General features: G+C 34.1%; 3 protein-coding genes across 4 annotated transcripts; 2 read left to right on the top strand and 1 right to left on the bottom strand.

Annotated features, from left to right (window-relative positions):
• Positions 1-3,006: 3,006 nt before the first annotated feature.
• RpS27 (Ribosomal protein S27) lies at positions 3,007-3,637 on the bottom strand. The gene is made up of 3 exons (XM_023159028.2): positions 3,501-3,637; positions 3,341-3,408; positions 3,007-3,256 (listed from the first exon to the last, which is right to left on the bottom strand). The coding sequence occupies exons 2-3, from the start codon at positions 3,406-3,408 to the stop codon at positions 3,070-3,072; spliced, it is 255 nt and encodes an 84-aa protein (XP_023014796.1). The 5' UTR covers positions 3,501-3,637; the 3' UTR covers positions 3,007-3,069.
• A 1,655-nt stretch (positions 3,638-5,292) lies between these two features.
• LOC111504465 (peptidylprolyl isomerase domain and WD repeat-containing protein 1) lies at positions 5,293-10,000 on the top strand. The gene is made up of 5 exons (XM_074173414.1): positions 5,293-6,086; positions 6,142-6,341; positions 7,365-7,644; positions 9,014-9,421; positions 9,674-10,000. The coding sequence occupies exons 1-5, from the start codon at positions 5,414-5,416 to the stop codon at positions 9,979-9,981; spliced, it is 1,869 nt and encodes a 622-aa protein (XP_074029515.1). The 5' UTR covers positions 5,293-5,413; the 3' UTR covers positions 9,982-10,000.
• Positions 10,001-11,173: 1,173 nt separating this feature from the next.
• Positions 11,174-15,110, top strand: LOC111504468 (large ribosomal subunit protein eL6). 2 transcript variants are annotated; one of them, XM_074173412.1, is made up of 5 exons: positions 11,174-11,262; positions 11,637-11,938; positions 14,230-14,390; positions 14,449-14,633; positions 14,838-15,110. In XM_074173412.1, exons 2-5 carry the CDS (start codon positions 11,637-11,639, stop codon positions 14,997-14,999), a joined length of 810 nt encoding a protein of 269 aa, XP_074029513.1. In that variant the 5' UTR covers positions 11,174-11,262; the 3' UTR covers positions 15,000-15,110. The 2 variants fall into 2 exon arrangements, with proteins under 2 accessions (XP_074029513.1, XP_074029514.1); XM_074173413.1 differs by lacking the exon at positions 11,174-11,262 and adding an exon at positions 11,410-11,434.
• The last annotated feature ends 1,114 nt before the right edge of the window (positions 15,111-16,224 follow it).

The following is a 16,224-nucleotide window of genomic DNA, read 5'->3' as shown; positions in this document are numbered from 1 at the left end:
TGCAGTTATTTTCTTTCTTCCTTTCTTCGGTAATTACCTTTTTTTTGTTCAATAGTGGAAGAGTAAAAAGCCATGAACCTTTTTTTCCAAAAAACTTCTGTCTCTTGAAAATATTCTTTTTTCAATCTAGTAATTTTGTTTTTTGTGTTTGAAATCACCCAATGCAATTTTTTGGAAACGACCAAATTCAAACTTGTGTTTGGAGCCACTGAAAGTATCTGAAGTTTTCAACTTATTTAGCTTGAAATACCGAATATTTTGTTTTGTTTTTGTAGTGGCATCTTCCAGAGAGTAGCTGAAGTGATAATCTTTCATTATTCCTCCTTTTTCATTGTTTATACTGCGGAAAGTAGTCGATGTTATCATTTTATGATCTCACTTTTTCGATAGCAGCAATCTGCGCTCTTTATAGAGAAGCTGAAGTTATCATTGTTAATATTCAATAAGTAAAAACTCAAAAATTTGACAGCTTCAACTTATTTTGAAAGTTGGCGTAGCCTTCCATTGGAAAAATGAAAATATGATATGATCAATAACTTCAGCTACTCTCCGCAAGATAGCGCAGCATTTATATTAGATAAAAACAGTAATGATTACTTCACTACTTTCTATATGATAGCACAGTATTGCCATTATAAAAGGTAATGGATGGTATATACACAAAGGTAATACCAAAATATCCGACTTCACTGTGTATTTTAAACGTAGTAAGAGGATATTTCGAAATCTTATTCAAAAAGGCTCAAGGTGCACATTCTTCAATACTGTATATTGAATTTGATGTATCAAGCTTGCACCATATGATAACATAATACTGTGCAATATTTTAAGTCTTCTATTCCAAGTTAATGAATGCAATGTCTTTGAACACGCTCTGAAAAAAATATTTTTCAACAATAACCTTTCCCGAGTTAGGAATGATAGTACTAATACATTTTGTAGAATTAATTAAGAATATCAAGAACTAGGCTGTACAAAAATGTTAATAATATTGCAAAAAAAATACTTTGTGTACGTAACACTCCTGTCTTGACTCAATTTGCTTGACGAAATATGTAGGTATTAAAAAGTTTGAATTGAAAGGGGTAAATTTTTGGAGTTTTTGGGAAAGAACAGCTTTGGCTTCATAGTCCACAAACTGGAAAAAAGCCCGCTCTAAATTACTACAATGCTTGGAAACTTTGGATGGACATGAAAAACCGACGTGTTTGAGGAAGGAAGAAAATGCATAAATTCCCTATCAATCCATAAGTTTTTTCGTATTTTAGTGATTCATTTTAAAACATAAGTTTTTTTTATAACACCAGTGACACCCTTAGAAGTAATCTCCATTATAAATAAGACAACAGCTAAACAGTATGCTGGCATAGAAGACATAAATGGAAAAATTCTCAAAGCTGTATATACTCTTGTATATAGCAGAAATTATGTCGTATTTATTAAAAGTAACTGAATCTTTCACATCTGGAACATTTCCAGCTATTGAGGAATCAAAATGTATACCTGTATTTAAAAATAAGGGATCTGCTTGTGATACACTATAGGGCTATATGCATACAAAGTCAAATCGCTAAACTATTCGAACATCTTATTGTGATACACTGACCAAGTACTTGTAACACTTTGAGCTTCTCCCAGCAAAACAGAATGGTTTTCGTAAACACAAATCAACCTGCAGTGCACTGAATGATGGAAATAATGTTCTAGGATTGTTCTACGACTTCAGTCGTGCTTTTGATACTATTGATCATAACTTGTTAATCATGAAATTGGAAGCTTATGTGATTCTTCTTGACACTTTGAATGAGCATTTGTATCACCAAAAAGAATAATAAGAACAATGTACCTTGCTCATCTAACTACAACATGTAAATCTTTATTCAAGAATCTTCAAATGGTAACCCTTCCGTGTTTGTATATTCTTGAGCTGATTATGAAAGAAGCCAAAATGAACTAAAGAGGAACGAGGACACTGATGTAGAATACTAGGAATAAAGAAGTAATTCGACAACCCTACGCAAGGTTATCAGTCTGAAAATTCACCAAAGCGTATTGTTATTAAATGTTTCAATAAAATAGATGTGAATCTGAACGATATACTATTCAGAAAAACCTTTACAAAATCCCTTCTTGAAATGGCATTTTATAATGTTGAAGAAATCTATATTTCCTGATACCTTACTACTGTGAAACTGACTATTGTATATACAATTTTTTTGGTTTGTTTTGCGACTATACACATCTTGACAATTTATTCGTAGAGTACCTTCATTTTTTGACTACTCTGTTTTATACAAATGTGTATGTATGATGCCTTGTATGTTTGATTGATGAATACATTCTATCGTTATTGTTATACTACAAAAGATTCTCTACAACAGAAAGATTCAGAGGCAAATTCAATGTTGCCAACAAATTATGCAGCAGACAATGTGGCTCCTTGTCATTACTATCTATATGCACTTTCAAATAACAGTGGGCATTACACAGCATACTGCAGATACAAATAGAACAACCCACACGTTACCAAAATGGCCTATGAGTGGAGAGACGTACTTTGTCTTCAATAAAATGAGGAAAACGAGTTTGCACCTTCAAGGATGTTTCTTTCAACATTTCAATGTATTATTATCGACCTGTTAATTATTAGATAAAAATGCATAAAATAGACATCAATGCCCACATTTTTTGTAAAAAGATGAAAAAATGGAAAGCCTTTCTTTCCCAAGCATAAAAAATGTTGTGTGTGAGAAAATTGTTTCGCTGAATATTTGTGTAGAACTTAGTTTTTATTATTGACATCAATTACTACACAGTAATATTATTTCCTAACTTCTACCTGGTTATTGTTCAAAAGTATTTCTAATAAAAATCTTCCAAGTTTTCAACATGTATTCAAAGATATTGCATGCATAAATTTGAAAAGATTTCAAAATATTACACAATTCTGTTCTCACATCGTGCAAACAGTTCACCGAGAGTTGATAATTGAAAATAATATATCAATTGAATCCTCAATACAGTTATTTATTAGAAAACATATTTGAAGTTACATTATATTTAAAAGACTCAGTGCTGTTTACGTCTGAAACTGCAACCTTCGGTGAGTCTCGCTTTGCCTCCGGTAGATGTGCAGAGGATCGTTGAACATCCTTTGCAGGGTACTGCGGACTGGGCGTGCGAGAAAATTGTCGAAATGGCGTAACAACCAGGGCATTTTACATCCATGAAGTAACTGTTGGGGTGCTGGACCAACCTGCAGACAAATGGAAATTATAAGATCTTCAAAATGCTCATAAGTCATTCACACTCAAATTCTTGGTTCCAACAATCTACTGACCTTTTGAGTTTGTGAGATTTTCTCTGCTGTTCGGCAGAAGGATGCAATAAGTCGACTGCTAAAGGCATCTGCAACACGAAATAAAAACGATATATTAATATTTTTTTGCACTCTGTCGAAAACACTGGTTGTCGAGAGGTGATAAATTGAAAACACTCACTTTTTATTTATGTATTTCAACTATAAAACCACTAGAGAAGTTTCAATCGCACGTGGTACTTTCGGCTATCAACCATGTAAAAGAAATTGACAGTCGACAAGCAGGTTGACAAAGATTTTAGTATTACAAGCCGCCAACTGCAAAATATTTTAGGGAACGTTCGGTTATTTCACTCCATTAATACTTACTTTTCTCGTTCGATTATTAAAAATGATGCATCATTGTCGCAAGGTGATGAAGTGTACCTCAGGAAAAACAAACAATTATCAAAGTGACCTTTTTTTATTGACATTTTTGTGAAATATTAAATTCAATAATTCACTGATAATCCATTGGTTTTCATAAATGAATCATGTATTATTAGTTATACTGAGAATCGATAAAACAACCAAAACATTCATTTATGTTCATGGTAACCAGAGATGATTTTACTCAAGCGGATTCGTTTCAAAGGCAAGACATTTGTAACGTGTATTAAAAAAACGCAAAATTGTACGGTAACGGAAACAAAAAAATAAATGGAACAAACATGGCGACGCGACAATACAGGGCACTAAATTGTATTTTCGGCAATAATTGTCAGATTTCCGCGTGCATCACATCAAATGCAGAAGGGGAATGAATGCAGAATTTATTGGCAAAGGAAAAAGTACATAGAGTGTTTCAATGAAATTTTATACGTTACCCAATGAGGAACGTATATAGTGTCACAAAATCATCGTTCGAAAAAAATGGCTCTTGAATATCAAGTCGCTTTTGCGCATCCAGTCACCATAGTAACGTTATACTACTAGAGTTATTGTATTTCAAAAAATTACTAAGCATCCACCGAAGTGTTCTACTTTACAACTGCACACACACCATTTATTAATATCATTCGTTGGAAATGCCAGGCAGAGAGCAAATACTCTTCTATTTGTCAAGTCCTGTATGTTCATACAATATTTAAATATTGACTCTAAATGATGGGTGCGTTCCACTAAGCGCTCACTACCGCAGTTTTTTCCGTTCCACTTGCTTGAGAGCGTTAATTCGTGATGTCGAATGAATTATATGGAGCGTTTTAGGCGTTCGGTAAATATTACAAATGGCGAGGTTGAAAAGTACAAGTTCTTATGATGTTACGTAAGCCTTAACAACAAGTTCCAATAATTGCAAGATACCTTCATTTACAAAAAAAAAATATATATCACTCAATTTTTTATATATAATTTCAGCGAAGTTGTTGAACTAATTGAGTTTGAATGTAATCAAAATGTCTTTTACGGTAATTGGAGATTTGTTGATGCATCGCAATAGTGCTCTAGAAACTAGTTTATCTAGTTCTGATGGAGAGTGGAATGCAACTCCCCAAAATTATAATCGGGAAAACCGAAAACTTAGGCCACGTATTATTTATTATGAGAATGTATTTCATCGTTATTCAAATGAAGAATTCATAAGTCATTTTAGTTACACGATTTTCTATCACATATTGCATTATAAATTTTGAAAATGCCATGTCTAATTGCACTCTCAAATTTACTTCATTATGTGTAAGTAATTATTCCATTGATTACTTGTGAGATTGAATAATGGAATAAGTTGAGAAATTGGAAATTAATTACGAATGACAGACCGCAGTCGTTATGTGGAACAGCTATTGGAGCATTTTGATCGTTAGTGGGAATGCTTAGTGGGACGCACGGAATGTATCGCCTCTGCCAACACTTTGTTTTGTAGTATCACCTTGGCACAGAGTACCTTGGGTTAATGTTCTTCTCGAATATAAAAAAAGAGAAGAAGAAGAAGACTGGAATAAAGAAATGGCTTTTGTTGGTTATATTTATATTTTTGAATTTCTATTCATTTTATTGAGCGTCTGAACTTCACGTCCTACTGTTTAACAGAATTATATGGTAAAAACTTGAATCATGAGTGATTCTGAAGATCACATCCGGGAGAAACGCCAACGAAATGAAAATGAAGACAGTGATCCAAACTCTGACACTTTTGTGGGCCCTTCCCCATCAGAGGCAGTCCCATTAAAAAAACGTAAAGTACTGCCTTTCGAAAAACTCTATGTGGATAGTTTACCTTGCGCAGAGTCCTATGAAAGAAGCTACATGCATAGGGATACTATTACACACTGCGTGGTGTCCTCAACTGATTTTATCATAACTGCCAGTTGTGATGGTCATATTAAATTTTGGAAGAAGATGGAGACGGGAATAGAATTCGTCAAGCACTTTCGCAGCCATTTAGGTCCCATAGTTAAGATAGCTTGCAATAGCGAAGGAACCCTACTGTGTTCAGCTTCACTTGACAAGTCTTTGAAAATATTTGATATTGTTAACTTCGACATGATAAATATGTTGAGGCTGGATTATGTCCCTGGCACTGTAGAGTGGATACACAGTTCGGGGGATCCTATACACTCTTTGGCTGTTTCCGATAAGGAATCACCTAAAATTTACATTTATGATGGCAAATCTAATGAAACTTATCTGAATGTGCTGGACAAAATCCACATGAATCCTGTCAGCTTGATGAAATATAATCCCAAATATGATGTAGTTGTATCCGTTGATAAAAAGGGCATGCTAGGTGTGTAGCTAACACACCATTGCAACATTGAAGTAATTAAATCATTATCTTTCAGAATATTGGGCTGGTAATAAACAAGACTACATATTTCCCAGAAATGTATCATTTGACTCCAAACTAGATACTAACTTGTTTGAATTTGCAAAAAATAAGACTGTTCCAAGCGGCTTGGCGTTTTCCCCTGACGGTAAAAAGTTTGCAACCATTTCAAGTGATAGAAAAGTGAGGGTGTTCAATTTTGTTACTGGAAAACTGGTATGATATAGGTATAATGATTTTACTAAAGATAGTTTCAAGCGAACAATAACAATTGGAGTAATATGGAAGATATTTGCAGCTCTACCTGTAGATTCAGTTGACTTGAGTTATCTATATCCACATAAAAGGTCTGTTCAAAAAAATAAGGTGAATTTTAATTTTTCTCAAAAAATATTTATTCATCAATTTCTAGTTTGTTCCCTTCAAAGTAGTCCCTCTGCCAACGTTTTTTCCAAACCTCAAAGCAGTTCTGATATGCACTTTTTTTATCTCCTCAATCTTTGAAAAACGCCGTCGTTTCATGGGTATCTTCAATATTGGGAACAGAAAAAAGTCACAGGGGGCCAAATCTGGTGAATATGGTGGCTGAGGCATGACTACAGAGTTGTTTTTGGTTGAAAAATTTTGAACAAGTGAGTAGGTGCATTATTGTGATGCAAAAGCCATGAATTGTTCTCTACAATACCGGACGTTTTCTTCGTAATGCTTCTCGCAAACGGCGCATAAATTCAAGATGATACTCCTTATTGACCGTACGACCATTTAGCAAAATCTTGACATTTGATCGAATTAGGCGTGTTTTTTTTGTCTTGGCTCTCCTATGCTCTTCCACTGGGATGATTGGACTTTGGTTTCATTGTCATAACCATATACTGATGATTTATAACCACTTATGACCTTTTTAAATAAATTTTTATCGTAGTTGACGTCATTCAACAGTTCCTAAGTGATGCTCAGTTTTCTGGCTCAAGAGTACAATCACCTTATGTCACTGGCCACATTTCAAGTATTTTTGAGCTCCTAATCTAATATTTTAAACAAAATTTGATGCAGATTCTTTGATCCATTTTTTTCGATAGCAGAAAATTGACGAAAATTCACCTTAGTTTTTGAACAGCTCATTTACAATGTCCAACAAATAACCTACACTTATTATATATAACTCATTTAGTCTCATTATTTTTTTGTCCCTAAATGTATCACAGTATTGACTTATGAAAGTATTTTCAAATGTTTCAGTTGAGGGTGTTGGACGAAACAATTCCACGATTCACAGAACATCAGCAGAAAACCCAACAGTTGCCAAATATGGAGTTCGGGAGACGCATGGCAGTGGAGAGAGATTTGGAGAAATCAGAAAGCTTCGAGCTTGCCAACATAACTTTTGATGAGAGTGGGCATTTCATCATGTACGCTACGGTTTTAGGAATAAAACTGATCAATATTCACACAAACAGATGTGTGAGAATAATCGGAAAGAACGAGAATCTGAGGATGTTAAATATCGCCTTATATCAAGGTGAGAACTTAATGATAGATGTTTTTTTTTTCAGGTGGAAATTTTTAATCAGACTGTTCGAACACATTGAAAATTTGTATAATAAAACCAAATAAACGTAGAGAATAATGAATAAGGAACTGAAAAAGCAATCATATTCTAATGCATTGCTCTCAGATAAAATTCTGATGTAGTCAGTAACCCACAAGTTAAATGTTGCCACATCTATTGTTTCTACACACTTTGGACATAATTTGGCATTTCTTCATACAGGTAGTACAAGTATCAACATTTTACACCTCATTCCTCTGGGGTCTAAGAAAAAGTCAGGAAAAAGTCACTGGGTGCCAAATCTGGAGAATACAATGCACACAGAAGCAATTCAAAGTCCAATTCATGCAATTTTGCCTTCGGTTTCATTGATATGTGACTCAGTGTATTCATTGTCTTGATGAAACAGCACTTCCTTTTTCTTCAAATGTGGCCACGATTTCGTTCTATAAACGTCTCAATAACGATATGTAATAGTGGCTGTTAATGGTTTTTTCCTTTTCAAGAGAGTCGATGGAAAGTGTACCATGTGCATTCCAAAATAATTATACCATAACATTGCCAGTTAGCTTTTGCATCTTTACACGGTTTGGAGACGCAGCACCCACTTTAAACATAGCTTTTGCATATCCAAATATTCATGTAGGATACATCCAACACATTCCTTTGATATCTTTAGAGCCTCAGTTATCTCTACCAACTTCACTTTGTGGTCATCCAAAATTATTTTGGGGATTTTTTTTGATGTTTCCATCGGTAACAGTCTCTTTGGGGAGTCCACTGCGTGCATCGTCATCAGTGCTCATTTCACCTCTTTTAAACATAGCAAACCACTTCTCAACAGTTGATTTTTTGGTGCAAAGTCTAAAGAATATCATACATATTATAGTATTGAGGGTGGGGCTTCTCAGCCTAGTTCAAGGAATGATACTCTGAAGGTATTCGATTTTCAATTATCGGAAATCATCAACTTTGTTGACTACCTTGCACTGACGAGTGGCCAAACAGTCCGAAACCGGTCTGCAAGTGTGTTCCAATAATTAAAAATCTATTGAGGGAGTTGTATCGCCAACAGTATATGCAGGAATAACTTCAGTGAATAATCCTGTACTGAGACCTGCCAGATATAATCCAACTTTTCGTGGTATTAGCCAGGAGAGTAGATGTTTTCTTATAGGTATCAGTCCATTAACCTACAGTGTAGGAAGTTAAGACTGGCCTGAACGAATTATTCCTTTAGATGATTTGTTTCAAATTGTCTATTTATGTTTTTTTGACCCACCATACTAACTCATTTTGTACAAAAAATGATCGAATAAAATACTATTATTGATTCCAGGATCTGCAAAGAAGGCCAAAGCAGCTGTAACGCTGGAAATAGAGGCGTCCAACAACCCCATCCTTGAATCTATCATCCCAGATCCTACCCTGATCTGCACTGCCTACAAAAAATCTCGTTTCTATCTGTTTAGTCGCAGAGAACCTGACGAGCTGCAAGGCGATCAGGACAGGGACGTTTTCAATGAAAAACCTTCGAAAGAAGATACTTTCGCTGCGACGGACAACCCTGCTGTGCAGAGGCTGTATGAAAATGCAATCCTTCACACGGCGTTTGGAGATATTCATATCAAGCTGTTCGTCAAAGACACGCCAAAGACGGTGGAAAACTTTTGCGTTCACTCCAAGAATGGATACTACAACGGACATGTTTTCCACAGGGTTATCAAGGGATTCATGATCCAAACAGGTGAGGAGAATGAGCATTCAAAATTTTTTTTGAAATTTTACTTCTGGTCAAAAGACAAATGATTTATACTGTAGCAGAATTTAATTGATAATCAAGACATGAAACACTTTATTTTCTGAACAGACCTTGTATTTCCATAAGCACTCATTATTCATTGCCATTTTTAAAATCATTTCAAGTAGAGTCCAAAGTCGTGATACAGTTAAGTTATTTCTTTCCTGAGGGAAATTTACATTTCATTTGATTTTTCAGGAGATCCCACCGGAAATGGTACAGGTGGGGAAAGCATATGGGGAGGAGAATTTGAGGATGAATTGAGGCCCCATTTGAAGCACGACAGGCCTTACACCGTTTCCATGGCCAATGCGGGACCAAACACCAACGGGAGTCAATTTTTCATCACTTTGACGCCCACGCCTTGGTTGGATAACAAACACACAATTTTTGGTAGAGTTGTCAAAGGAATGGAGGTCATACAGAATATCAGTAATGTTAAAACCAATGCCAAAACTGATAAACCTTTTGATGATATAAGAATAATATCTGTTACTGTGAAGTAAAGTCAATGTTTTATAATTACCTTTGTTTTTTATTTCATATGTGAAATGTTTCACTCAAACAAATTTATATGGTTGACCTTTATACGATTGTAAGAGACTAAGAAAATAAAACAAGTGGTAAAATATTGGATGCTAAACTCTTCAAAAATATATATTTTTTTGAACTACTGGTCAAGTTATTTTATATCTCATCAATTTCTCTTTCCAATGGTGATACTGACTGTCCCAGAACAAAATAAAGTTTATCTAGTTTTATATCTCCAACATATTCTGAGGGTGCTTCATCTATATTGAACGCCTTCAAAGTACGAAAACGATATCTAAGCACATTGTTCTGACAAAAAATTTGTGAAAAAAAAGTGTGTTGAAATATCTCAAATTTCTATGATAATGTATTGTTATAGCAAATATATTTAGTAAACACGTAGTGTAAATATTTACGACTAAAACAACTAAATTTTGCAGACCTCATCCAACGTCAGTTTCGTAGGTAAAAATGACATGTCAGGATGGCCAACTTCACAAAAAGTATTTAAATACCAGTGTTGCAATACCATTCCTAAATGTGTGACGAATTGAGTGGTGACAACTAGATGTCGCTAAACCTAATGGTTATTTCACTATGAGTCAATATAAAGAAATTTATATTTTGTTCAAAATAGCCACGTGGTTCGAAGTAACCCCGTTTTACGGTATAATTGATCTCTCTTACTTAGAGTATTCAACAAAAAATTTCATGACATCGCATATGGTTCATTTTCTCGTATCCTTCGAAATTTCAATAATATATATTATTGGTACCTAGTACCACCCGGCTACGGACCTATCACTTAGTCAATCAGCCGATGTGTGAGTCGATGGTTCAAGCCCCAGGCTAAACGCTCGATTTTCACTTGCTATCGTCCAACCCGTGTTAGGAATCACACTTTAAAAGGTAAGACCTCGTTAGTCCTTAGCTCGCACAAGTTTCGACTTCTGTGGGTTATCGTTTGTAGGGGTGCAATAGCTCTGGTTAACGTTAAACCATATTATAAACATAACATCAACCCTTTTTGCAGTAGCTTCGATCAAACATTCACTGTGCAGTATTACTGATGTTATAAAAATGTAATTTTCAATCATTTTGAAATATACATTGACAATAATTTAGTCTTCGCAAATTTCAAATTTGCCGCTTAATTTGTTGGTGAATTTTTAGTTTGCAAAGTTAACGACACTGGTCCTTCACGTTTGCGCTTGCGCTTTTTGTTTCAGTCCTTTCCAACAGAAACATCTTTAAAGGTGAGTGCTAGTGATGGAATATTAAAAAAATTAAAAAGTTTCCCGGCCATCACAAGAGTTAATGAAGTTTTCGTAAAACATATATACTCATTGAATATCTACGCAGTCGTTCCATTTGATATTATTTCGAATTTTCAGTGATAGATAATCTTGGAAAAAGTTTGTTTTCGAGGTGCTGGTAAACTGTCATAATATAGTATTTACGATGATCTAGATGACTTTCCGTAGTGTGCTTTCAAACCACTGGCTCAAAAAAATTCTCATTTCGTGTACTGCAATTCTAGTTTTATGATTACTGAAAAACAAAAAACATAACCTATATCGTAACTTCGTGAACACGTTGCAAGCCTTCATCTGTCTATGTTTTGTTTCAGATGGCCATAACTAAAAGGAGCAAGACTGATAAAACAGTCGCACCCGAGACCCCTAAAAAAGAAATCAAGAAGAAGTCCGGAAAGCCCAGAAATTATGACTTGGGCAACGGAGTCCTTCGGTTCTCTAGAACCAAAATGTTCCACAAGAAAGCTATTTACAAATTCATCGGTAAGAAAACTAAAGCCGCCCCCAAAAAAAAGGAGATAGTCGTGGTCGAAAAGCCCATCGGTGGTGAGAAAAATGGAGAAAAACGAATTGTTTTAGTGAAGAAACGAAGGGCGTCTTATCCAACTCAAGACAAGTAAGTAATAATTGCAAATACATTAATTCTGCCTTGACTCAATGTTCATTGTGAATTTTGTTTATAGTAAATATTTGCTTTGAAGGCTTGCACAAGATTTTAATCAAGTAACATATTTTTATGTCCTCCAATCACAAAACTTGGTGCTACAGTCTAGTTTTGGAGATACGGCCACTTGAAAGCTGAGATGCAAAAAATTGTAATAAGACCCCTTTCTCACAATGACATGCAGTGACAAATTTTCAGGGTCAATTTATACATCTTAGTCTCATTGTCTCTTGTCTTGGTTTTAGCACAAGAAAAAAGTTCTATGTTTATGTTTCCATAAAAGCATATATACGTTTCGCATACTTGTATTGAGCAAGTTGAAAGCAATTGAAAAACTACAGGAATAAAGGAATCTGTTGTCTTTTGTATAGCTGTATTTTTTCAACACAGCGTTGTCAATTTCCATCTTAGCAATTATAGTAACAAATTATTTAAAGTTTAGTTAGTCTCGTGCTAGTTGTAACATAAATAGTTGTGTGGTGCCACATGGCACTATGTGTTAAGAGCATTTTTGTCAGCTTTTCTTTGTCAAAAATGGCTTAAACTGATAATTTGAATAACTTTGCTCAGATATAGAATACATATTGAGAAAAAGAGCTCATTTTTAATACAGATGGTATAGTCTATACGAAGTCAATCCGAACAGCTGAGTAAAAGACTATGTACATTACTGTGTACAAATAAGGAAAACATTTTTGTAGGTTCATGAAAAATAAATTATGTTGAAAAAAATTATACCATGCTACACAAAGAAAACCGCCGACGTGTTCGGTAACTATTTAGTTTTTATGCCATTCGAATTGACTTCGTATATACTTTACACAGTGTTTTTTGTTGTTCTTCGTTTTTTTTTTGGGAATATGCATATCAAATGCATATTTCCATATTCCCATCAAATATATGCAGAAAACATAGAGATTCAATACTTCTATTCAAAATTATCAACGGACTGAGTATCAGTCCCGAGCTTCTCTCCAAAATATCTTTTACATGTCCCCAATCGTTCAACTAGACAAGTGCAAACGTTTTACGTTTGACTTTTCCGTTGGGGAGGTTGTGCTAATTTTTTGACCCAATTTTTTGTAAAGAATTTCTTTTGTTTTGGATTGAAATGTATACTTGTATATTAATAGTGCATTTACCAGATGAAAAAAATGTCATTGGCCACTTTTTTGTTCTTCCAACGTTATAAGTAGTACACAACTAATCATTGGTATCAATACCACTTTTTTGTCATGTTAAGAAATATAAACTTATACCATTTTGTAATTTAATTTTTCCATTTAATAATTTTCATTTGAAACACTCGACAGTTTTATTTTCAGAATCTGTTTCATGTTCACTGTATTTCAGAATCTGTTTCATGTTCACTGTATTTCAGAATCCTCGACATCACTTAGTTCATCAACATTTGTGTCCAATTGAGGAATCACTATCACTGTCGTTCCTTAATTTTTTTTATTTAGCATACATAAGGTCTTTTTTATTGAAAATAGAAAAATTTCGCACTTGTACTAGCATCTGAACAATCCATTTTCAACAGCAAAATTATTTATTTGCACTCAACAACTGAAAGACAACTGAACAGAATAGCAGAAACTGCGTTGCAAATAAACTTACTCAGGTACTTGAAAGGCGCTAATTTCTCTGTAATAAAATTTAATCTCAACCAAAGGTTAGAACGAAAACGTGTTCATATTGTCCATAATAGTATATTAAAGGAATAATTTTATTACCAATGTTCTAGGAAAAAAAGTTAAAAGGAATATAAAACTTTCAAACTATGTTGGTGCTGAATGGCGCCACGCGACTAATTTTAGGTTAAATGTTAGTGACGTCACGATCATCGTTTTTACTCGACTTTGAAAAAACTACTGTCAATAAAAATTAAAAATATAGAATGAGGTACTATGCTTGTAGTTTTTACCTATGCGGTGATCCCAATTTCAGTAGTGTAAAGGTCCATTATGATGTATTATAATTTGTTGGAAAATCACAATCTTTATGAAAAAAAAGGAAGTGGCATAAGTGAGTAAGCAAAAGAAGATTTCACTTTATGAGGTTTTATTGCTATAGTGACATAACAGTTACGTTCAGGCTTAATTTAGTATTTACAGTGATGATTTTTCTTATCTTAGGACACCTCTGAAAGGTCTATGTTGATGATTTTTCAACTGAATCATCCCATTTAACTGATTTTAATAAAATTGAAATTGCTTTTACTGACCTTATATTTCTTTCAGAATCAAACCCAGACCAGCTAGGAAATATTTCAGCCAACACAAACGTTCGCTGAGAAGTTCCATCACCCCTGGAACTGTGCTGATATTGCTGGCTGGCTCTCACAAAGGAAAAAGGGTGGTTTTCCTTAAACAACTCTATTCAGGCCTTCTTCTGGTCACCGGTAATGTTGCATAGTTATGACATTCGCTGACTTTTTCCATTAAAATGTTTGTTTTTAGGTCCTTTCACGATCAACGCTTGCCCCTTGAGACGCATCAGTCAGCGTTATGTTATCGCTACTCAAACTAAAGTAGATGTGAGCAAAGTTGAGATTCCAGCTAAAATCAATGATGAATATTTCGCTAGAAAGAGGGAAAAGAGGGCTAAGAAGGAAGAAGGTGATATCTTCCAAACCAAAAAAGAGGTAAGTTGTTTTGGTCACTTTTTGTGAGCGAGCTCATTATTCGTTGAGTGTTTTCAATTTGGGTCTTGAATATCTATAAAATTACATATCTATAAATTTACATTGCAGACTATGAATTTTTAATAAATCACATATGCTATATAAACGTTTTTCTATTATTCTATTCAAATTCGGTTACTTTTTTATTCAACAATTAATTTTTAGGGTTACAAAGTGAGTGACGAGAGGAAACAGGACCAAGAGCAATTAGACAAACAAATCTTGGAGGCCATCCGGGGACACCCCGACAGGAAAGTGCTGAAGGCCTACTTGTCTGCCATGTGGGGCCTCAGGTCATCGCAGTACCCTCACCGACTAAAATTCTAGATAAGACTACAGTTCCATAATTTATTTATGTATTCTATTGGTGAATAAATTGTGGCTTTCTATAGTTTTTTATTAATGTATTTGATTGTGTAAATACAGACGTTCTTTCAGGGTATTGTTTTATTGGATACCAGAGATTTGTGAATATTCTGAAAAAATATAAATGTTAGTCATATTGTTAAATTAATTGATCATATTTCTGAAACAGACTTAAACTTGTTGAAATAGAAACTATTTGATCTGAATTTATTATGGGTTGATTGGTATTTGCACACTTTAATTAATCATAAATTTAACTAGTTTATAATTTTGACTGAATTACTCAGACATTTTTGGGAATCTTCCAAAATAGGAAGAAAGCAATTAATCTCAAAATGAACGCTTCACAATGATGTACAGATCATCCAAAGAAGTAACTTTCAGATACAAAAGCACTCTCGAAACTACTTTCATATAAAAGGAAAAAATACTTTTGAAACCACTATTATATGAACATTGAATTAAACATGAAACGCTTTCTTATTCAGTTTTTAGTCCAAACATTCGTTATGAAATTGACAGATATCTTTCACAAATTTACGATACTAAATCAGGAAACACGTGGTGCCATTATCTATTCCAACAAATTAAATTAAATAAACTTTTTTCACTGAGGATTTGGCCCCTTGCAACTTTATCATGTTCCGACGATTGAGGAAATATAAACCAAATCGCTGAGAGAGGACATACCAAAAAGGGCATATCAAACTGCTTCGAGGACTGGAAAAACCGCTGGCATAACTAATATAGTATCTAAGGGAGATTATTCTGAAGGGGACAAAACAGATTTCATACTCGAAATTTCAACTATAAACTTCAGTCTCGTAATTTAAAATTTCGACGTCAATCGTGTATTTTCGAGTTTAAAGTCATAATTTCGAAATTATGATATTAAAAGTCGTAATTTCCAAGAAACGAATAATAAGAATGTGTGACCCTTCTGCGCTTTATTATTATTCTTTACCAAAGAATTATAAAATTAGGTTTCTACAATTTCCTAGAGAATTTATGTTTGTATAAAAGACGTTAGAATGTGTATATTTTTTCCTCTCATCCAATAGTTCTTATAGAATTAGATAAATTATGGCATAGAAGAAATTATTCAGAATTTTTTTAATCAAGAATAATTATAAAATTCTGTGTGACCCAGTGAATTGAGAAATAAAACCCCATTTCATAGCGCCAT

This window comes from Leptinotarsa decemlineata, unplaced genomic scaffold (assembly GCF_025532065.1).
Source record: "Leptinotarsa decemlineata unplaced genomic scaffold, Ldec_3_MD MMD2_tig00000251_RagTag_RagTag, whole genome shotgun sequence".
In the NCBI taxonomy this organism is placed as follows: domain Eukaryota; kingdom Metazoa; phylum Arthropoda; class Insecta; order Coleoptera; family Chrysomelidae; genus Leptinotarsa; species Leptinotarsa decemlineata.
Note: the sequence above shows the minus strand (reverse complement) of the source record. Positions and strands in the feature narration are given on the sequence as shown.